This window comes from Siphateles boraxobius, unplaced genomic scaffold (genome assembly GCF_051911475.1).
Source record: "Siphateles boraxobius isolate OS27281-9 unplaced genomic scaffold, OSU_SipBor_1 19, whole genome shotgun sequence".
NCBI lineage: Eukaryota > Metazoa > Chordata > Actinopteri > Cypriniformes > Leuciscidae > Siphateles > Siphateles boraxobius.
Window position 1 is genome coordinate 27,590,587 of NW_027508799.1, and position 25,001 is coordinate 27,615,587.

Here is a 25,001-nt window from a genome sequence, read left to right on the forward strand (position 1 = left end):
CTGTGTGGACATCAATGCTCTGGTAGGTCTGTGTGAGAACGGGATGAGGGGGGAAATGATGGGAAAAGTCAATGGGGAGCCAGTGAAGCTTCCGGTAAGCGGAGGAACCACACAATACTCCTTATCAGGCATCGGTGCTTTAATATGGGAACTGTATGGGAAACGAAGGAGAGGGGAGAGTAAGAGTGAGGGGAATTGGAAGGAAAGAGAGGTGCGATTTATCTTTTCATCAGTGATTCAAAGGGACTAAACAGGATGAACAGATGGAAAATATTCTGTTATTATTTCTCTCTCTTTCAATCTCGTCTCTATTTCTCCCTCACACGCAAACATATGCCAATCTCATATACAATGACGCATGATGAGCTCCATCTGAAAATAATCAGCTTCTTTTTTGCCTCACTGTCTGAAGTGTTAACAGGATTTTAAGGAACAAATTCATGTCTGGCCGAAGGTCGTACATGAATAAAGTTCTCTCAGTGTATCCTCTGCATCATGGGCCTCAATCCAAATTTGATGATTGTAGAAATCAGTGATGTACTGTATATTTTTTTCAGTTGTGGATGAAAATGTAAACAGGTTCCTGTAATGTGTTTCCTATCACAAATTGGACAGCGATGTGAAAGGTTTCAGATTCAAATGTTTTGCCCTGGAAACATTTTCCTATAATATCCTCACAGCCTAGAGTTGTGCTGAATGGAAACTATAACAAAAACTCTCATTAGGCAAGCTGCCTTTTACAAATAGGTCAACATGACAAATTTTAAATATATAAACATATGCATGGCCAGTGTTGGGGAAAGTAACTTTTAAAAGTATAATGCGTTACTTTTTATCGAAAGTATCTTTTGAGGATGAAGAACAAAATAAACATAGGAGTATGACTGCCAAGGCAAGTTAAGTTATATTTATTATTTTAATACAGGTAATCTCTGTGTGTTTTTGTGCTGGTCTAAATCAAGCAGGTGCTATTTCAGAGCAGGAGTGGTTCAGACTGTGGCACTGCCCATCATGACTGTTTCCTGTTTGATTTTTATCAGCTGTGATGGAAAAGTATACCAATGAGAAACAAAAGTTATGAATATCTTCGCATGCAAGCTGTTGCATGCATTTTATTTTTATGCTTTATTTAACTATATTATTTGCATTTGACATGGTCTTGTTTACTCTAGAACACACTTATAAGAGTATAAACTAGCTATTCCCCCATTGCTTTTTTAATCGTGCACTTTTGAGTTTAACATCTATTCCATCTGACGGTTTGTATCCGCAGCAGAATGCAGAACTGATAAGGTCGGTTGATCCCTGAAAGGAGCAGTTGTCCTCCCAGTGGGGTTGATGGTCAAGGGTCAACAGCTTGAGGTCAGCGGGGTGGATAAGGAGTGGAGTGACTACACTGGGATACAAATGATCTCCTCTCGCTCTTGTTGCTGTGTTTGACTCCTGCAGATTCACACATGCTCTGAGCAGCTTTTGACCCAGCTGCTCCTCAGTGGGGATTTTCAGAAAGATTCACATGCTAAAAGCATAACTCGCCACAGGGCGCAAAAATATCTCATTCATCTTCTACACTTCCTGCAAAGAAAATTATTATTAGATAAAAATATCTTTATGGTTTAGTACAGGGGTTTACAAACTGTTTTCAAAACCAGGGGAGAGTAATAGGTGATCCATGGGGATCCGTGGAAAAGTCTAGAGAAAAAATGTAATAAAAAAATAAGTAAATAAATAAATATAATTAAGTAAATAAATAAATGAATGAACAATTTTTTGTTATTAATCGATACAAAAGAATATAAAAATATATTTCAAATTAAACAATTAAAATGTATTTAACTGTAGGCTACGTTACGTGACTAGGAAAATATATTATGATGTTACTTAATAGAAACTAATTTTAGATTTTTCGATATCACATAAGGATAATAATATTTAGGGGTCTGTGGCATCTAAAAGATTGGAACTTGTAGTTTATTATAATTTCTGGCTCTCAAATTTGAATGATAGAACGGCGCACAAAATGTGATATGAATTTGGTGTAATATAAATATTTATTTATTTATTTATTCATTTTTAAGTTGTTCTTAACAGATGTAAATGCTGCAAACCAAAGCAGTTGCAGTTTATTATGTTCGGGCTCTCAGTGCACTGATGCTGATGCTTGATTTCTGCGCATGCGCAGTATTTCCAAATATCAAACGCGTGTTGTGTTTGATAGGAGGGTGTAACTGCAACGGGATGTTTCACTACGGCTTGGATGAGGAGCAACCGATTCCTCTCCGTTTGTTAGCGAAATCACACAGTAGGCTACGAACAAAATTTGAGAGCTGAATCCAAAGCCTTGGTCTGAAAATGGGTTAGACGAGCGATGGTTGTTTTTGAAACTCTTCCCATCTCGCAGCAGGAGCAAAACAATGAGGACAACAACAAACAGAGACAGGGACTGATCAGTGTCATTCATTCCTGGACTTTCTTTTCTCCTGTGTGTCGTAGAGATGATAGTGGAGCTGGTGTGCAGTGCTGTGGCTCTGCTCCTTTATTTGAACACACTGAGCGCTGATTTCTGCTATGATGACAGGTACAGTCCTCCATCACATCCTAACAGTTAGTCACAATAATGACAGCAACGAGACTTGAATGGTTAAATAAACGTGCTTTTACTCATACATGTCATCGCACAGATAAAGACACCTTACTGTATGATTAGGTTTCACGCGCTGTTTATTGTGTAAATACAAAGAAGCTTGTCAAAACAGCACATTTAACTTCATGAAAACAGCTTGCTAAATGTAACGTCTCTCTTACTAAATGCCTATTTACAAAATAGTTCCACTCAAAATATATGCACGTAACATATATTTAGGAATTATTGTGAAATATTATCATTCTTTTGTTGTCGTTAGCGTTAGAAGTTGGCTGTGCGTCGCGCGCCTCTGTTATAGTGGAAACCGGGGCTGTCACTTTTTACTCCAGTAAATATTTTTTCAGGTTAGGGTTTGTTTATTCATTTTAATCAACATGAAACAAATTTTTTAAGGTAGCCTGCTGTACAAACATGTACGTACAGCTAAAATGTAACAAATTTCCCCAGAGTGCTGCAAACACTGCAGATTTTGTGTCTTAATCAAACAGACATATCAGTTCGTTTAGCAGAAGACCTTTAAAGCATGCTTTATCAGACAAAACCCTGGACGTCTTTCTGTGGATTTACCTCAGCGAAATGACCCATGAAATGATGGGTTTAGTATAGGCTAGTAGTTAAAGCAACAGGGAAGTGACAATTTGTGTAAACATGTCCAGCTGCTTCTGATTCTGTTAAGATTAATTGATACACTCCCAGGTGGAATTTTATTTGGGTTTACAGATCATTCCAAAGAACCTATATGGGGTTGGGGACTACATCAATGTTCATGCTATGCTTTCTTTTGTTTGTTTTTAATATCTCATCATTAGCTGTTTCCATCCACCTATGTTTATGTGAATCTTGGGATATCACATAAAAAAAGCTGGATGGAAACACATAAATTCAAAAAATGTTGGCTACATAAAAATGTATGCGCACTCCTTTGAGGCGAATGTTTTTATCTGATAAGAAGATATGCGCATGAACTACAACTACAATTCACATTTATAAATAATAAATCAATCCCTCAATATGCAAGGAAAAACTCTTTGACTTTGCCTCCACAGGGGATGTGATTGGATAATTGGACTAACCGGCACACTTTTATTGCACGGCAATTTCATTGCACAGCATCTCAAATGTTCGTTTGGTCATTCTGAAATGCCTGAGCCAAAGTCCTCATCAAAATTAATACATAGTATAAGTACCTCCCAGAACTCTTTCAAACACCAGGCATCCGCCTCCAGAATGCAAGATAACGTGACGGTGTTTATTGTGTTTTATCTGCACTCTGGGGCACAAGTGTTTTATGATATAATTTACAAAAAGAGCCACAGTGGTTTCCCCAATTGCAGCAACTTCCATTTTTGTTACGGATAATTTTGTGCCAATTTCCAGGAAGTAACGATTTTGTTCTCTTGACCACACGGGATGGGAATGATGCTGTATTCGCAAATGTTTTATGCAACATTCCAATTTTGTGCATAAATAAATTCCCAAATATTGCTATTGTCAACATATTGACCTCCAAATCCCAAAACCCCAAATTGACCTCCAAAATGCCAATCAAATGCAATGCATTGATTCCCACCTGGGCAGATATTCATCTACATATTCAGCATGTGCTGATCTACTCAGTGACCTAAGCTCGAATTTTAGTTCGAACCAGTTGTTTGTAGAGGCGATGTGTGTTTGTAAATGTTAAATCCCAGCCTGTGACCTTTATTTTTCAGATGAGACCCAGTGTTAATTTAAACCCAAGAGAGGCACACGTGCATGCATCCTTCTCTATCCCTCTTGAGTGACCACAGATACCCAATCAGTACTCTGACCCTGCGGAGTCATTCATCAAATCGACCTTCGCGCATAAAGGTCAACCGTCCTGCGTCCTTCACACGGTCCCTGGGGTTTAAGTTGCTTTGATTTATGTGTTTGTGTGCACAAGGCATAATCAAAGAATCTGGTGATTGGTTTTCTGTGATTCCAGACTCAACTCCTGGGACTGTTTTCTGTCTCTGACTGTGGTCATACACCAGCTGTTGAAGTGCGGTTGCAGTCTTGGGCTTCCAGAGCTCTTGGGTACCGCGCTCCATCTCTGTTTTCTTAATCACGTCAAGTGTTTTTCCTTGGAATGGTACGGAGGCTTGTCCGCACTCCATGCGCCAACGGTAATAGCAATAAAAAAAAACCGAGTCAAGCATTCTTGGTATGAAATGTGCAACTTGACTGAAGGCGGAGGACGTCAGCCAGTGTTATCCTACTGGGGGAAATTTATTTTTACATGTCTTGAGAGTGATGTTTGAGAGTCGCTATGTGATCTTGTGCCAATTGTTCTTTTCTAAAGCATTTTCCATGACTCTGACCATGAGTAATAAGACCTCGCTTACATGGTTTTTGCCCTCTGGATGAGTTTCACGTGGCTTGCCTTGCAGAGATAACATCTTGCTGTTTGTTTTGAGTGCTAGTTATACTGTATCAGTGAAGAGATTTCCAGAGGATGTCGTTCACTGATTAGCTCAGGTTCAGCCGTGTCCATATCCATGGCTGACGACACGTTTCCCTAAATATTTAAGTTAGTTTTTGATCAGTATGGGATTTTAGTGGCATATTCTACTTGTAGGGCAGCTGCTGCTTTTTATTATTACAGTAACTGTGGTTGCAATTGACTTTTGGAACTGTATGAAAATGTAAAAGGACATTTAGTCGAGCGACAGACTTGCATAAGAAATAAGGTTTTTAATTCAACCCAGTCATAGTGCTGGCCACTTCATTCTTCTTTTGGGCATCTGTAACAGTCCTTAAATATGTGACCCTAGAAATGCACCCTCAAGGGAGATTTACAAAGAAAACATCCCTCTCGCTTCCAGCTGTGTGACGAACGCATGCTTAAACAGTTCAATGGTGTGTATTTCTGAGAAGCTTCATAGGGAGATGAATGCTACTTTTTCTGAAGTGACTGATATCTCCTGTAAATAAGCAGAGAATGTTAAACATTTCATAGTACCTTCATTGTTGCTTTCAGTTTGATGGGTGTGTATTTTTTTATCAATGAGACACCGTATAGCACTTTAAGGCTTTTAGTTGGAGTGTTTCATTATGCGCCAGTGTGCAAGTGTTGTGATTGATAGATTGTGTCAAATAGAGCTAACACTCTGAGTTTTGACACATGGCCGTCTGTGTGGTCTTGCCAGATGTACAGATTATTAATGATTAAATAACCATTAATTTACAAATCAAAAAAGTGCTTGTGTAACATTTTTAAGCTGCATTTTGATTGCATGAATGAGGTTTTTGTGCACGCTCACATGTCTTGCAATGATTGATAGCTGTTTTGTTACCCGTATAGGCCTAGATTTGACATAAATCATGAAGTAAAATTCACACAATTGCCATCCACAAAAATATAACAATATGTAAGTGAGCTAGCTTGTCTTTATTTAAGATGTCAGTCCTTGCTATTACAGGCCTTGATATTAGTTGGCAACAGACCATTTATTTTATCAAATCATATGTTCTAGACATGCTCTCATGCCTTTTAAAATGTCAGACTGAAATGTCCTGAAATTGTCTTTTTTTAATCAATTTAAAAGTAGGTATGTGCCCATTGGTGGTCTGGGAAAGAATTCAAGACAAAATAATGAATTTACAGTATGTATTTCTCCAATCCATATCTCATTCATCAAAAAAACATGCTTATGGAATTATTATAATCGTGCGCAACGCACTTTATAAGTTTACTACTTAGAACTTGGTAGAAATTATAGTTTATATATATATATATATGTGTGTATATGTGTGTGTGTGTGTGTGTGTATGTATATATATTAGTGCTGTGCGTTAAACGCGTTATTAACGGCGTTAACGCAAACACATTTTAACGGCGTCAATTTTTTTATCGCAAATTAACGCTCTTTTTGGCCAAGCAAACTTTGTATTTTTATCAAATGCTGTTGCAACAACTAGTAACGTTAGAACAACTACAACATCACACCGGATAGCTAGACCGGAAACAAAACAACAGGCACGCCGCACGTACTTGTTTGGGCTTGCGCGCCGGCCAAAGAGTAGTAGGCTAACGTTACGTTTTGAGTGGATGGCGCGAGCGCGAGACGCCGATCTAGAGACGTGCACTCTCAACGCAACAGAGTGCGGCGCGGGACTAGATTTGATGGCCGTGTGCGAGGGCGGGCTCGAGCGGTAATGCACTCACTCTGTGTGCAGATACGGGAGAATAAAAAGATTCGCGGGACTCCCGCAAACTAGAAATATCTATGAATAAAACATAAAAACTAATACATTTTTATTCATATGTTGCAGAAAAGCAACAAGAACAACTAAAACTAAATAGAAACAATTTACAGGCCAGAGTTTCTTTTTATAACATGTTTGCAGCGTTGAGGGATGTAGCCAATCACAGACATATGTGTTGATTTCTTGAACGCAATGGCCAATCAGAAGCATTTAAAATAGACTCCCCTCACTGCTCAAAACTGACTTTTTGTTCAGTGCTGAATTCTGTATACTGGCAAATCCTCAAATTATAACAAACAAAGTGTATATATTATGAAAGATACATTGTGCAGTCAGCTTCATTGATAATAACAGATGTGTGAGATTGCGATGAACTGATGTCAGCTTTTTAGGAATTATTAAGGGAGCACACTTTGCGCGCATTCAGTAATGCCAAACCATGCACTCAGTAGCCTGCTTGCTTTTATGTTATAACAGTGGTTTGTGTGTTAATGCTTTAATAACAAATAATTTATCAGGAGCATTTATGCTGATGTGTATGGTGGCGACACGTAGGTGAAAGTATTTGGAGGTAGCCTACAAAAAAAGAGTCTATTTGCGGGCGGGAGCGGGACAAAAATGTTGCGGGCGGGAGAAAGTAACATAGAAAGTAGTTGAGAACGTCAGTTATAACGACCCACGTATTAAAAAAATGGACGGGTTTAAATCGGGCTCGGGCTCATAATTACAGTTTATGTGTCGGGCCGGGCTCGGACACAATGCGCACGGGCTCGGGTCGGGCTTGATTTTTTGGGCCCGATCTAAGCTCTACAATGGATGACTTCAGACAGAAGCACATGGATACCACAGCTAAGAACAAACTTACTGCTGATCCACTTTTCCATGTTGATAAGAGCATTAAAATTAGAAAAAATAATGAGACAAATAGAAATCAAGGGACATTTAGAATAGATAAAAATGTGCGATTAATCGCGAGTTAACTATGGCATTAATGCGATTAATCGCGATTAAATATTTTAATCGTTTGACAGCACTAATATATATATATATGTGTGTATATGTGTGTGTGTGTGTGTATGTATATATATATATATATATATATGTATATATATATATATATATATATATATATATATATATATATTAGACTGCTTTGTGACTTTTGTCACAGACTGTTAGTGTCTTCATTCTTTTTTTCGGTTCAATGTGTTTCTCATTAAACCCATTACAATCCTAAATACCCACATTGCCACCTGAATAATTAGCACTTCTTTGACTCTTTTAACCGAACTGCTGTCATTCTGCTCCGTTTGCAGTGGGACACAACATAAGAGAGGAAGTGAAGGATTGCTGATTTAAAGAGGGTAATTTGAGATGTTTGGAGGCTGAAGACAGTAGTTTATCCACACAACCCAGACAAGTACATCACAGAGATGATATATTTTATGTAGGAGAGGCAGATGCATGGGCTTTATCAAAAGAACCAAAATATATTTTAAAATCATTTTGAGTGGTTATAGTGAGCCGGAGGCAGAGTGAATGAGATTCAGAGTGAGTGACTGAAAGGTTTGATTTTCTTGCCAGTGGAAGTGGTTGCATTGTAAAGCACTCTGAATTCTCCCCTCGAGCCCTTATATGCCACATTATTCCACCAGTGTTGAACACATGTAAGTTATACATTCAAATCCACAATATTGATTTATGCAAAGTTGCAAACTCTATGGGAGTTTGTGTAGATGTTATGCTGTGTGTTGGGGGTTGGTGCTTTGATTACTTGCAGATTTGCACTGGCTATCCTTCTGTGGCCAACTCTGAGGAGCTGTCAGCAAACTCGGCTCGTTTGAACACTGTCTGAATCGACAATCAGGGTGAAACTCCTCATATGCTGGCCATGACACCGGCCTCCCTGAGGGGAATCATACTGGCAGAGTTAAGGGTTGAGTTTCTTGAAAGAAGGTAGCCAGTGTTGCAACTAAGAGGATGTCACCTTTATTGAGCTTGACTAGCGTTGGTGTCGATATACTGCCATGGGATGTGGCCTTTTGTTACCAGAAACATCAGAGAAATTAGTCTTTTAGCAGAAAAGGACATTTGTAATGTTTTGTTTAGACATGAGTGGATGGAGCACAAATTTTGCTTCTTTAGGTTCTCTCTTAGTTTGCTACTGTGCGTCATTTAGCAGAATTGTACTGTGCGCTTGGACTCCAGACTCTGACTGCTCCCATCACTGCCACTATTAGGTAACTTTTGGGAAACGAGAACCCCCTTACGTTCCCTCATAGAAGTCGTACCAGCATAAGTGTGGATCAAAGGATTCTGCAGAGCGGTTGTTGAGTTATGGGGTGTTCACAAATGATGAAAACCTCAATCCTGAGGTCTTCTAGAGTTGAGGCATAACTTCCCATCCAGGTTAATGTTCAACAGACATCAGAATATGGTTGCTGATGGTTAAAATCCAGAAAATATTTTGAATGTGTATTTGAATGTGTAGTTCCCACAGTTCACGGCCTTAGAAAGTCTATCGGCTCTGGTCCCCAAATCAGATTTATATTCTCACTCACTCACTCACTCACTCACTCACTCACTCACTCACTCACTCACTCACTCACTCACTCACTCACTCACTCATATATTTTTAATTTAGTTTCAGGCTATTGGTTTTATTCTTTATCCCTTACATTACTAATATAGCAGAGTTTATTTACTTGCTTAATTTACTTTAGAAAGTTAATAAAAAGTTATATTCTCTTCAATTTATTTAAATTGTAGTGCATATTTATAGTTTTTTTCCCTATTTTCTGCAGACTTTTTCGTCTTCATAATAGTTTTTAATAAACCTCGGACTGAGGGACCACACACATTTTATCCCAGTGATTATGAGCTCTGTCTGTACTGGTGTCACATTGCACTGGCATCTGCCTTCTCCCACAAACACATAGATGGGCATAAAAACTCACCACAGTAGGGGGAAATTCAAACCCTCTCAAGCCCCCGCAGATTACACATATTCGGAGCTGTTTGCTGCCTGTGTGATCGATGACGACTGTGTATCATCTTTCGGCAGCTCCTGCTCTCAGCACTCTCTGCCTCCTGTCTTTGTCTTCCTCTCTCTTTTGTTCTCTCTTTCGAAACACTTCCCTACCACCTTTGTGCCAATTTGGAATCAGGGGAGCACACAAAAATAAATCCTCCATTCTCAATGTCATTGCATCTGACTGACAAATCCTCTAATAAATTGATGCCTTCTGCTCAGGCAGAGATTAATGACAGTCATAATCAGTTAAGCTCTCTTTCTGTGTGTGTGTGTGTGTGTGTGTGTGTGTGTGTGTGTGTGTGTGTGTGTGTGTGTGGGTGGGTGGGTGTGGATATAAAGGGGATCCATTAACATAGTGTCCTGCAGTGATAATTGGGCAACCTGGTTGACAGGTTAACCATGGGGTTATCATGTTTCCTGTGGATTGTGTGCTACCTGTCATCTGTTGGGAGGGAGAAAGTCGACTGAATCAAATCCCAAGCCCTGTCAAACAGTGCTGATTGTTTCTCGTATTGATCCTCCTTAATCTTTGTGCTATTTTATTGGCAGGACCAAAGATAAACAGTCCAAGACCACCAAGGAAAATGCTTCTGTTTTGCATTTGTCTAGTACATTTTTTTTTATTATGAATTATGGTCAGTGACACAAATGTGATTAAGTGACCAATGCGGAATCTTATGTATTTCTCATTAGATTTACAACAAAATGTTTGACATTCATCAAAATCCTAAAACTTTATTTTCCTGGTTTGAATTCCATTATGAACCCCATAATTTTGGATCCCACTGTAAATAATGGCTTGTATATCATTTTAAAGATGTAAATAGTAAACAATATATTTTTTAATAGTTTGAAATTGTTTTTAATTTGCACAGTAAGTACTTATAATTATCATGTGCAAAAAAAAAAGCATAATCTGCATGTATGCTATTCAAAAATATGCAAAATATGATTTTTCATAAAGAGGTCTGTGCAAGAGTTTAGTTTTTCAGCTTATATAATATCTATATAATAAACAAAAATAGTTGAGATTGTTCTTAATTTCTTCAGTAAAGTAGTTTTGGTTTTTATATGCAAGAAAATCATGCGCAATCTGCATACCATTTATTCATATTTTAGAGATTTCTTTCTGTTTTTCATGAAGTCTGTGCTAGAGTTTTTCTTTTTTAGGTCAGCTTTACGTGTGCTAAAATACTTCACTGTGCTTGATATTATTCATGCATATAATGTCAATCCTACCTGCATCGTATTAAAGCCCCTAATTTTGCCTTCCTGGATGGATTTTTAAATTACTTAAAATGTCACATCTACAGGCCCAGCTGCTTTATGAGTGCAATAGAGATTCATTAGGACGTGTCACAGAGCGTGGCGGCTAAGTCCTTCATCGCCTTTGGTCTATTCAGCCAAATAGTCCACGCTCTTAAGCTCAACTGTATTGCTAGGTAATTACCGCTGCTTCAAAAGTCACGTTATTTTTGAGTCCCTAATTCGAGGAGATGTTTTTATATCCTCTCACTTCGTGAAAAGAAAAGCAAGTAAGTCTGGACGGAAATGTTATGATTTTAAAGGGTCTCTGCTGTATTTCTCACACCTGCACCCCTCCAGCGCTGAGCCAGGCGGTCTACATTAATGCGTTTCCCATTAGAGACCCTCGGTTTCTTTAGGACGTAACTGGAGAGAATGTTGCACATTCAGAGAGATATTGATTTTGTTGCTGATATGGATGTCTTTGTTGTGTAAAAAGACACTCCGAAGAATTGAGGGTTCGAATTCAAAAGAACAAAGAAAGCATCTCAATTTTCATATGCAAGTAACCTCCTGAGGGAGAACTGCAATTTTATCATTTAATACATATCACTTGTAGTACATCACTCAACCTACATTATCTTAATGATATGCTGCGGATGTAGGGAGGGGGTGATGTCGTTTGCTTTGTGTTTCAGCTTTTTTCTGCTTCGGAGCAATTGGGCAACATTAGTAACCACATTCGGGTCATATTTCATTCCTATTCAAATCTTTTTGGGGTCTGTAATTCATCACGAGTCCGGAAGCAATCTGTTTGCTTTTCCTGTGTTTCCCCTAGATAAGAGGCGCATAGAGCGTTTCGCCTGCCGTGTAAAGAAAGATCGCAGTGATACGAGGACTTGTTTAGGTTCACTGTCTGCAGCGCTCTCATTGCTATGCAATGCCATTACCGGTCAGATGATACAGTTAATTTATTGTACAGGGATGGAGGGTTTGCATGCACAATTTTGTCAGATAGACCGTGAGGAGCTTTTGTCCGCATATAATTGTTTTGGTGTTTTCTACCTTCTAATATAATGTTTTTTAGTAGTAAGACCATTTTCTACCTTCCCCTCCACTGCAGCGACATCTCTTCTCTAAAGCCTTTTTTTGCCTCGAGGTCGGGACAACCTGTCACTCACATGAGATCACAGCAATTGCAAACTACAATGATTCAACGATTTAATCAATTCCTGATGGACAAAATAAAATCTTGCCCGACATTTTTTCTTGTTTAAGAAGCCGTTTTATTCGGATATATACATGACAATAGGGAAGAAAACACAGCTTCCTTAAAACTTACGACCACCCAGTCGATCAAAACCGAGGTCATTTGCATATGTTAATGTGCTCATGGTTGTGATGTCATAATCAAAGTGATTGTTTTTGATTGACCTATTTTGAAATATAGTTTTTTTTAAATAATGAGGCAAGGGAAAGGGTTTGATCTGTCCCTTGAATGTTTACATTCCATCCGATTTTAATAGGATTTGAGACATATTTTTCAAATCATGGGCTGAAAAAGGAGCCCCTGCTCATTTCTCAATGCTGTTTTTCTCTTATCTGGCTCACAGATAGTATTATTACTCATGCGGTGTCTGGCTCTAGTAACATCACACCATCAGGCCCTGGAGTTTGTGTTTTATCTGGCCTCACTTGATTTCAATAAACGGAAAGAAACCATATTTCAGAGTGTGATTTAGATAAACTGCTGCCTGCTGTGTTTATCTGTTTTGAGTGTCTGAATTTCTCTCCGGTATGACTTTCATTCTCAGACATCATCTTGTCAGTTTTTGATGAAATGGACATTTCTGCCACTCAATATGAAGCAAATATTCACCATGCATGAGGTAATAGATTACTGTGATCCAGCAGTATACGTCTCTCCAGCAGGTAATATCTTTCTTTCTCCATCTTTCTCTCCTCTGTCTGTCTCGTTTCCTCCCTATTTTAGTCATTATCTTCCATCAATTTCTTGTCAACTCGAAGTGAATATAGGTTGCAGTCCGCAACCCATTTTACATCCATAATGTGACACACTTCCAAGTAAAACCAGGTGTTTAATGTGATGATAAATGTAGAGCAGATTTTATCCATCAGGCATTGATTGGATCATGAAAAGTGGGCCTCTCTAAAGTTGAAAATAAAATAATATTTATTAAATATAAATGAAATATTTGCAGTTTCAAACTACTATTGGCCAAATGCAAGGAATTTTGGGTAGTCAACAATGACACATACTGTACTCATACAGTGGCTGCCTTTCATTCTCCTCTCATAATACAGTGATTAAGTCCAAGTGTTTATCTGTCCTTAAAGGGATAGTTCACCTAAAATGAAACTTGTCATCATTTACTTACCCACAAGTTGAACATAAAAGAAGATATTTTGAAGAATGTTGGTAATCAAAGAGAGGCCGGTCCCCATTGACTTCCATAGTAGTAAAATAATATGGAAGTCAATGGAGACCAGAAATTGTTTGGTTACCAACATTCTTCAAAATATCTTCTTACAAATAAATTCAGACAGGTTTGGAACAACTTCAAGGTGAGTAAATGATGACAGAATTTAAATTTTTGGGTGAACTATCCCTTTAATACTCAGAACTCAAATATTTGGCTGATAAACTGAATTAACACAAGCAGCATAATGACAACCGGCATAATGTTTGTAATTTTTTTTTGAAAGTTATATTCACCTGTCTGTAAACAAAACCGAGTTCACTACTTGTCTAAATATGTTTATCTTTGTCCATTAATGTACATAATAAAGATTATGAAGTATATAAAATTGCATTTAGTGAGAAATGTCAACATTTGAACCTTTAGTTTAAAAGTTTTTTTATTTTATATTTGTAGCGTTTGTTCCCTGAGCGTTGTATTTGAGTAAGTTGAAACCCAACACTTGCATTCAAAAGTGGAATCCGGTATTTTCTCTTAAAAAAAAAATCATTTCTTCACCGACGGGTTATGAATTTTGGAATAGTCTAGGCTGTGAAGCATCCACTCGTTCTATCCTTTCGTAGACCGGGAAAATAAGAATTTGCATTTGCCATTCAAATGAAGCGTCTGAATTGGGAGCTTGGGATGCAGCTAATGTCCATTCTTTCTTGCCTTGCTCACTGAAGATTTCATAGTGGAACAAAAGTCAGATTACATAAACTAATTCAAACCATGGCAGATTTGGAACATGTACATGCCTTGTGAGCTTTCGCTTTGCTTATGTGGCGTTTTATAGGAATAGGTAGTTGCCGGACACAGCTGGTCGCTTGCCAATTAGTGAACATCCTGAAAACTGTTACAAAGAGAGGTCAGGGAGGAATGGATGAAGAACACAGATGAAGAATAGAATGTGATCAATAGGTCTAGGCTTTTCTCTTTTTGCCTTCATTGTCTGTTTTGTCTTGTTTCTTCCGAGTTTTGTGTCTTTTAATGACTAGTCTGTGTCGGTCAGACAGTGAAGGAGCACCCAAAGATCCTGCTGTTCTTCATTTGTGGCATTGTACACTTCACTTTCACTCTCGTCCCCCACTGTAGTCTGAATGCATTCAGCTGTCTTCTAGCAGGTGGGAGTTTTTAGGTCACGGTGACATCCAGCTTACCTTACTCGTGCTGATAACACAAGACATGTATCATACAGATGCAAAACCAGAGTAAGATTGGAACAGACAGAGTGAGAATTTGTTTACTAGAGTAAAAATTACTATAGCATGGATACTTTTTGTATGAATGTCATTGCATTAGATTTAAACATAAAACCAAATGGCATTTATTTTAACATACTTTTTAAAATTTGTGTTAGGTTATACCTACATCTGTATTTAATCTTGATGGAACTGAAAACTTGGTACCAGTTAGTTAAAGTAAGGATTAAAAAAAAGAAAGAAAAAAGCTAGTTTATTTACTTACAGAATGCATTATATGTTTAAGTATCCCTTAATCTTATATGGCGCAGTGGATAAGACACATGCCGTTGGTGTGAGAGACCCGGGTTTGAATCCACTGTGAGACACCAATGTGTCTCTGAGCAAGACACTTAACCCCTAGTTGATCCAGAGGCGTGCGACCTCTGAAATATAGCAATTGTAAGTCGCTTTGGATAAAAGCGTCAGCTAAATGAATAAATGTAAATATTATGGGGAATGGAGTCAAACCATCTATGATCATTAGAGGCACCAGACCTCAAAAGTACCATCAAATTAGCATCAGTCCCTGGGGTGGTTCTTCTGCCTACCTTTTGATTTGTGTGATAAGGCAGTGAGTAGACAGACGTGGTTCGTCGCTGGGAGAAACGGGCACTGTGAGAATTTAATCAAGGCCAACATTTATCACCGCTGAGCAGACACTGTAGACATTAGCTTTTAATTAACTCCTTAGACTCAATTATTGCCTATCCAGACAACAGAAGATGTGGATCAGGATATGCAGCTGATAATATTTCACTGCCTAGTTATGTTTCTGTAATGTAGGTTTTGAACATGCATTTGTGTTGAAATGCAATACAGTCCGGATCAAGGCACTGGTGCACTGTTGGGTGGCCCTATAAATCTAGTTTTAACTGGATTTTATAGCAGCCATGTATGTTATGAAAACTATCACTGTTAAAGGCTCCAGTCATTGCCTGGTAAGAGCATTTGTGCTCCATTCACATTTTATATAGAGAAGGCTTGCATATATATTTTCATTAAAAGGATCTCAATAGAGGGCCAAGAAACACTTCAAGCTCACACTTTTCCAGATGTGCAGCTCCACATCCATCACAGCATTCAGACGGTGAGACTCTACAGGGTCTGGACTATGAGAAGTGAGGAAATCAGGGCTTTCTCAGGCTTTTACAGTAGCAGGTTTGCAGATGCTGGAAAGTATTTTTGTTGTCCTTCAATTTATTAAAATGAAAATATTTAAAAGATAATATAATATACAGTAAAATAACATAATATAATGTTTATGGTAGTAGTTTCTATAAGTTTTCTGAGCATGAAATACATGCTCACAGCTACTTTAATTAATTGATTAGGCTTGATTGTTTAAAACTGTCAGAGCTTTAAAGTTGTGAAATACTCCAGTTTAAATCCTCAGTAGAGCCAGGCGATGTGCCTGATTGACCGGACTGCAGTGGTTTTATAAGACATTGATTTCCTTTAACTGCAGTTTTCTCTGTGGCTTCCTCTACCACTGGGCTTCTTATGGACTACATCCATCATTGAGCTAACAAGGCTTCTTTGTGCTGAGTGAAATGGCTATACCATTAGCATGACATTGCTCTGGGATTAGCCCAGATGGCTCCTGCTGGAGATCAATGTCAGTTCTGGTGTAGTGAGGAAGCTCTCAGATCAATTGTCAAAGTGAGAAGTATCACAGATACTCATTGGGTCTGCTCAGATCATTAAAATGATTGTAAATCAGTGCTGTTTGGGTCAGGCCCATCAGTGCATGACACGTTTTTGAGTTGGGGTCTGTTTGAGTTTAAAATGTAAATTGTGTTCTTTTCAGTCAAAAGCAAAATGGATGCAGTATATCTGTATTTATTTATATATTTGTTACAAAAATACTATTTGGGGTTTTAAATCTGGGAAATTCTACTCCTTTTTTAAAAGAAAACAAATCATATGTCCAATTAGTTTGGTTATTTTTTTTTTTTTACGTGTGTGTGTGTGTGTGTGTGTGTGTTGTGTAGAACTTCTAGTAGTTGCTAGCTGTTGTTGATCTACAGTAATCAGGCAGTATTCTCTGAGCAGATGAAAGAGTCTAGCACTGAAGGACACTGCTGTTTTCCTGCTCCACCCCACTTGGCCAGCATCTTTGATGGGTGGAAAAAAAGTATGTGTTCGCTGATTGGCTGTTATACATTTTTGCGCTCATGAATGGGTTCCAGTAGACAAGAGGGAAACATCTTAATCAAGATCTTGGACTAGTTAAAAGCTCATGCCAGAGTTGGCCTAAACATCTGGCCAGCTGTGAGTGCCTGGTGGCTCTGATCACTGCCTCTTTACTTCAGTTTGGCATTAACGGCTTGACCCTATAGTAGATGCCTTTAACATGAATGTATATTGATGAATTGTGGTATTGAATTTATTATTGCTGGATAAAAGATTCCCTTTAACTGTGTAGTGCTGCACTGTCTGTCAAGACAATACAATTATTAATTATGAAATAATTCACATACTTCAATTTGATACATGTTGTGACCAGTCAGAAGCTTTATTCTTACGTAGACACTTTATATTGCTAACAAATCTAATTTCAAGCATTTAAGCATAAGCTTTCAGATCACAAGAAACATACATTTGGTCATTTTTATCTAAACATTTTACTGGTAATGTATATGTTGTGTTTCAGACGTATGACGGGTGATATTGAGGCTGATTGAAAGTGGAGTGCACAGTGATTTGTTGTGGTGATGTTATAGCCAGAAGCCATATGGGAGATAGGATCAGTAGAATCGGGCATTTCTGCTATAATGAGTTTATGATTTATATCATATGTTGTGTACCATAGCATATTAAAACCATCTTAGGCTTTGCTTTATGGCCTAATGGGTGTTTTTACACTTGGTCTCTGCAAAAACAAATGGAGAACTCTTGCCAGTATGAATTAAATGAAACAAATCCGTCATTTGTGAATGCAGTGACATTTATGAGTGTGTTGTTTAAAGCTGATGCCAATTTTCCCCAAAATTGTTTTCTATAGAAATTTTATGATTACTTGCCAACATGTGGCTGCAAAGACTGCAAATGGGATTTGCTTGAATCTGTTGGAAAAACATCAGTATCTACAGTTAACGCTTTATGTTCAATAGCAGTTGTTTAGTTCATTTATTTTCTAAGACAAGTTAACCACCTAATTGCTTTTCATTAGTGAGTTTGTTAAAAGCACAAACACAAGGATTGCACACATCTCTGTTGGAACAGGTTTAAAGTGATTAAGACCTTGTCCCACAACTGTGCCCCTAAAATACTCTGGCTCTATGACTTGCCTGTAATCCTGTTAGCGTCAGATTAACACCACAGGCATGTTTCCCTGTGCAGGGATTCAATCGCTCTTCATCCCACTTCAGTACTGTGCGCTAATCTGTAGCTGGTCGAATAGCCTCTCTGATTTCATTTTAGAAATATTAACTTTTGCTGTTGTTACTAATTTTTTTTTAAATTTACTTTTTTATTATTAATAATTTATTATAAAGCATTTTCAAGTTTGTCTGGAATTGGTCTAATTATATAGGACTGATTAGTTGTTTTTGCGACCCACCAACTAGTTGTGTACAATATGTTGTTCATCTTTAATAGGCAGTCAGTATATAAATTCACCTTATACCCTAAACTACACACTTAATCTGATTACTTTCATAGCACCCGCTGCGTTGGAAAAGAATAATGACTGCACATCCAGCCGCCCTCTCATTTAACTGCATTAACCTTCTGAACTCTTAGTGACTGAGTGGCTTTGTAGGACGACTCACAAGTGATTTATAGAGATTATAAACACTGGAAGCCGAAAACATTAAATGTATGTGGTGTAAAGTGTATTGCCACTGAGCAAGGATAGATACTCCAAGATACAACTGCATTTTTCCAGTTCCTCATGGTGACAAATGACACATTTCGGATTTTAGGAAAACGTAAATTTTAGGAAGGCCGTCATGTCTTGAGTAGTTTTCCTTCTCATGGTCCACAGATAAACCTCATACATAACAACCAGTTTTCTTAGGCACTGCTTATCTTTGGACTAAATAAGGGATGGCAAGTGGAGGCGCAGACCTCGCTTTAAAACTTAAATATTTTGGAGACGCTCAAGTGGTCAGTGTCACAGCCGTCTACCCATGAGCATCTTTGGTTATCTAAATTTGATTGGACCACACAAAATCTAAACACACAGGGTACGTTTGTTTGTCTCTCTCTCAATCACATCTTTGCTTCTGAGTGTGTTTGTAATAGTTTAACAGCAATGCATAGTATTTGCTAATACCTTCAGTCATGACCTCAGAGTAAAGCTGCTCTTAATGGACCAAACTATATTCACAGTAATCTGATTTGCTGTGGCCCAGTTAGAACAAGATTACATTATAGACAGATGTACACAACATAATTCCAGATAAGTGTTAATAAGTGTTCAATTGTTTGCAAACACTGTGGTCCATTTATGAACATTTCATGATCTACTGCGTGGAATTTCACAAAGGGCAAAGCAGATGGTTGTAATGTCTGGCGAATAATGACCCATTGGCACTCATTTAAAATGGGTGAGGAAAGTATTAAGAGTGATGGTTATTTTATGTTAGGTGTTATTTGTAGTAACAGTAACATTTGTGGTATGCATCATCTGATATGTGATGATCGAGCTGAGACCTCACTGCAGGGGTCATAGCGTGATGATGGCCGTCGATCTCTTCACTTTCCCAGCATTGTGTTTCCTGAGTTGAAAACAAGTGCAGGCGTTCTCATGGAGTCACAGAGAGCTCTATAGACAGAGATATGGGTCACAGGAAACTGCTCCATTTGTACTGAGTGCCTGATGTATTAACTGCCACTACACAACACAGACTGAAAACGTATTATTCTTAGTTTTTTCTTGGGTATTTGTTCCTTTTTTTATGTATTTTTGTTAGATGTTTATTGCACTCCACATTACTTCCTTCTAGCTATTGTACGATTTCCCCTCTGACTTTCTTTTGTTTTATTTAAAAAAAATATCACTTTTATTTTTTTAGGATAAAACTATTTCGCCTCACTTTTTATTCGTTTGTACTCTGAGCAATATGTGTTCAATTCCCTATGGCCTTGCATCTCAATCTTGCCCTTTGAAAATCATTGTAATTTAAATATTTAAAGCAGCTGCCCTCCTACATCATTGCCAATCATGAATGAAAAGAATACATTAAACTGGAGAACACATTAAGAAAGCGCATATATATTGTGCTACTGTCACTGACTGGATAGCAGGATAGTGATGGCTTTATTTAATGCATGGTGAAACAGGCACTGTTACCAATTTCCGTTCTTATAACAGGGAAAGATATGTATAAATTGAATATTATTATTATCAATAATATATTATTTTATTTTGACTAATTGTTTTGTTACAAAAAAAAAACCAATGGTAATAGTCTTGGGATCCAAGTGATGATTGAAATCTTTCTTGTTACTGTTTGTGAAGTGTGTTATATAGACAGATTAATGGAGTCAGGTAATGTCTTTAAAACTGTAAAGATGTTTGATGCTGGGTCTGATCTGGTGGCATCCTCCATTAATTGTTATAAATAAACATTAAAAATGTGTGTGAAGCAGAGAAGTTCCATGCCACTTTTATTGTTAATGCTATTTTAAATGTCTTTTTTTTTTCATTCATGCAATATGGTACCTATTTTTCATCTTACCTCTTTATTCTTTCTCCATCTTTAGCCGAGCAATCAAAACCAACCAAGACCTCCTACCGGACACTCCATGGACGAACATCCTGTACGATGACTTCTGGGGCACTCTGCTCACCCACAGCGGCAGCCACAAGTCCTTCCGCCCCCTCTGCACCCTCTCCTTCCGCCTCAACTACGTCCTGGGTGGTCTGGACCCCCGGGGCTACCACCTGTTCAACGTGGGCCTGCACTGCTGTGTCACTGCACTCTTCACTGCATTTTGTGGCCTTCTACTGGGTGGAGGACCGTGGAGCCTGCTGGCGGGACTGCTCTTCGCCTCTCATCCCATACACACCGAAGCGGTAGCTGGGGTGGTGGGGCGAGCAGATGTGGGAGCAGCGTTTTGCTTCTTATTGTCCCTGCTCTGTTACACCCAATATTGCCGTCTCAGGCCCAACGCATCGCACTCGAGCGGGGTTGTGTGGCAGGCAACGCTGTGGCTGGCCGGGAGTCTGGGTGCTGCTGCGGCGGCCTTGCTGTGGAAGGAACAGGGAGTGACTGTTCTGGCCTTGTCAGCCGTTTATGACCTCTGTGTTGTGCATCGTCTGCGACTCCGGCAAATAGTGATGATGATACTGAAGGTGAGATCTGATTCTCATTGTGTGGATCTGCTCCAAGTCCAAATGAAAATGCAATAGCGGCACCAATGTGATAGAAACAAGGTCCTGAATCTGAACAGGCTAAATTTCTTATACTAACATAATTTCAGAGTCTCAAGAGTTCCTATCCATCTTAGAAAACCTGTATTTTTTTAATGCTGGAAAATCTGAGAATAAAGGCTCTTTTACACCAAGGACGATAACTATAATGAAAGATATTGCTCTAAAAATCTTTCTAAATATAAAACGAATAGCAGAGTCCACACCACAACTATAATGACAAATGGCACGGAGAAACGATATCATTTAAATCACTTTCTGAGCTCTTTTTTTTTTAGCTGATAAAGGATGAAAACAATGACAGCCAATCAGAATCCATACTGCTTTAAAGAGCTCAAACATTTAAAGTGACAGATGACAAAACTGTAGCGTGCTAATATATCTGTGGACGCTAATATAGCTATCATTATAGTTATCATTCTTGGTGTGAATGGGCCTTTACCCTAGAAAATGTAAATGTTTTAGTGTAACGTTATAATAAAACTTAAGTAAAGACCTGTAGACCAGTCAGGTAAGTCTCTATGGCAAAAAACAGTCAAAACAATTTTTTTTTTTATCAGTCCTATTATTAGTTTCATCTGAGGTGCAGTACATTTCTAAAACAGTTATATCTGTGTGATTTTTCATGAATGTGTGGGCACTTAAAATATTTATTGCATCATCATTGTTTTAATAATTTTCGCAAAAAAAAAAAAATGTGATTAGTGTCTATGCAAACCTTGAAAATAGACAAAAGTTTTCATATAAAAGGGGTATTTTACTGTGTCCTAACCTGAATTACGATGAAGAAGATGAATTACCCTATTAAACAGACAAATGGCAAGTATTACATGATGGCAAATTCCATTTACTATAGTAATACTGCACATTTGATTCCATTTAGCTGTACAATGATTTTGTGGGAATTATCACACTTACACTCATGACCTGTTCAGTATAATATGCAGAACAAATCTTTAAATGTCACTTTTTATCAATATGATGATAAATGAGAATTTTTGCAGCTCTCCTCCACCCTATTTCAGACAATAATGCAAGAGTAATCTTACCAGTCCAGACTCTGTATACTGATGCCAACCCCACAGCACATCTGGGCTCTTTATCATGGCCTCTCTGCCCGTGTCTCCGGCTTTTCTTGCTGGTAATCATGAGGTGCGCGAGAGGGGCGACAGCGAACGATTACAAACTCTCCAGACGGCCACTAGAGCATGGGAACGCAAACAGTGGGAGAAAAAGGAGGATGAGGAGGAAGAGAGGAAACCATGCCCTCACTTCCTCTCTTTCTCTTTATCAAAGCACTTTCTCGTTCACTCTTATTCCCGTGGTGGAAAACCGGCTCATTGGCTTTCAGTGTTTCACAGGGGCCTCATTAAATGCAGAAGGAATAGTCAATAATAAAAGATCCCAAAGGATCTTCCGAAATGGTTTTTGAACAACGAGGAGGCACTGACTTTGTATATTTAATGCCACATGTCTCAGACTTTACATTCATGCAGTAATGAATGCGTATCAGGGTAATGAAAACAGATAGGGTGCCCTCATTGATATTCTAGAGGCTACAAACACCCCTGATATATGATATTGCTTTGATTTGAGCTGAATGCGGTGTGAGTCTAAAACAATACTCAGTAGATTAGTTTTGAGGTTGGCCATACGAGCGCACAATGCAGATAGAGGGCAATTTTTCATCTAATTTGCTCTCTAATCGGGCTGAGATGAGATAAAGCTTGGGGTGATTGTCTGGAATGCGTTCTGCCCTTTTTCTCCATAGCAATGGTGCACATGGCTGCTGGTTTATAGCAGGATCTCCACACCACCAGTCAACCTGTCTTAAGGCCAATTCGCACTGACAAATGGCACTTTGTCGGGTTCTGGCTGGCGCTTATTTTTGCTGATTGAACATGTTTGCTGTTCATCTGGTTGAATGTCTGAGAAGTGACGCTCTGTAATCTGGTTATTGTCCGCATCGGTCAGCGTCTGTCGGTGCAGTGTGAATTGGTCTTTATTCTGAAAAAAAGAGAGAGTTTTAGTTTGATTGGAAGGAATAGTTCACTTAAAAATGAAAATTCTGTCATCATTTACTCACCCTCAAGTTGTTTCAACCTGTATGAACTTATATCTTCTGCTGAACACAAAGGAAGATATTTACATATATTGACTTCCATAGTAGGGAAAAAAACTACTATGTAAGTCTATGGGGTCCATCAACTCTTTGGTTGCAGGCATTCTTCTAAATATCTTCCTTTGTGTTCAACAGAAGAAAGAAATTCATACAGGTTTGAAACAACTTGAGGGTGAGTAAATGATGACAGAATTTTCAGTTTTAAGTGAACTATTCCTTTAAGGGGGGAAATACAAAAAATTGAATGACTGATTAGAGTTAAATAAATCTTTCCAGCTTCACAAGAAATGCTTCGTAGTCTATTTAAGGTTCAACGATGACACACAATATTTTGGCTCATTTGTCTTAATGCTGTGCATGCGGGAAATTTTCTCATAAACCGTCAGCAATTTGATTAATGTGGCGGCATTTATGCTGTGACAGGAAATTAGGCTGTGAAATGATGCTGTGGATCTCACATTTCCTTAACACCTATCATGCATCTCAAAGGTATTAATGTTTAGACTACAGCAGGTTTACTGGTTGAGATATTATATGATGCTGCTATATTTTTCTTGATGTTAAAAACGGAAAGATTCTGATTAGATTTTGATGGTTTCCCAATGGAGAAGGCTGTAAACCTACAACTTTCCTCTTTGTGAGTGCAGTGATAAGCAGCAGCTAAAACAAACTCCTCCTTTGTCCTCTTTAAGAACTGCAGCGTAATGAGTTCAGTTCATCAACATCCTCCAATGCCCAGCCTATTTCTGTCTGGATTTGCATGAAATGCTGAGACCATTTGTTCTGTTTTATGCATGAGTTTTATTTGTTTAGTTACTAAGTTGAAACATGACCTTATGCACAAACTTTATAAGCAGAGAAAACTGCCATCATGACATTGAGGATAACTGCTTCTTGTCTGATGATTGTCCTTTACATCTTAGTTGGAAGGTATTTATGGTATCTCCAGTCTAAGATTGATTTTGACAGTTTGGTACAAAAGATCATGAACAAAAACAGGTGATGAAATAGAGCTCATTCAGTTCCACCATATCTGAATTGTAGATTAAAGTGTCACTTAGTGGAAGCAGAGGATCTATCGTGGCTTTAGCCCATAAGTTTCTGACCCATTGTGTGTGAAATAAAGAATCGATATTCATGGCATCTAATTTCCCCAGTCTTTGAGCTTGATTTCCCCAGAATGCACTCTGTCAATAGTCATGCTGTGCCGAAGAGGCAATTATACAAGAAAAGATGTTTCTCTCTTTCGCTCAAAAGACTGTTATATGCAGTATAAATGCAAAGGGGTGTTTTTTTCTTCAGGTAGTTTTATGCACCATGGGATGTCTTTTTATTTATTTTATTTTATTTCATTTTTTAAATTTGTTACATTAAATTTGTATTGTATTTTATTGTAAATGTAAATTTGTTATATTAAGCTGTCTTGGGAACATTTGTTTAACATGCCTTCATCATTATCATACATAAAATGCTAGCTATGAGCTTAGCCTTAACTCCTCAGAATAGACTTAGAAAGACAAAATTGTTGGGCATTTTTTCTTGAAATGTTCATGTAATTTCCATTATCATCATTTCCATTTCAAAATGCGATTAAACACAATACATAACTTTAGATGTGGT

General features: G+C 38.2%; 2 protein-coding genes across 5 annotated transcripts in view; both read left to right on the plus strand.

The window, feature by feature from the left end:
- Positions 1-25,001, plus strand: part of LOC143742040 (scavenger receptor cysteine-rich type 1 protein M130-like) — a 75,164-nt gene that overhangs the window by 18,880 nt on the left and 31,283 nt on the right. The gene's annotated exons all lie outside the window — the stretch shown is intronic.
- Positions 2,188-25,001, plus strand: part of tmtc2a (transmembrane O-mannosyltransferase targeting cadherins 2a) — a 30,907-nt gene continuing 8,093 nt past the window's right edge. For 3 of the 4 annotated variants that reach the window (XR_013205331.1, XR_013205332.1, XM_077234682.1), the window contains exons 1-2: positions 2,188-2,578; positions 20,590-21,181. Coding sequence is in view for 2 of the 4 variants with exons in the window: in XM_077234682.1 (XP_077090797.1) it covers positions 2,496-2,578; positions 20,590-21,181 (675 nt within the window). In the remaining 2 variants the exon portion in view is untranslated. The remainder of the gene's footprint in view (positions 2,579-20,589; positions 21,182-25,001) is intronic. The other variant, XM_077234683.1, reaches the window with a different exon arrangement.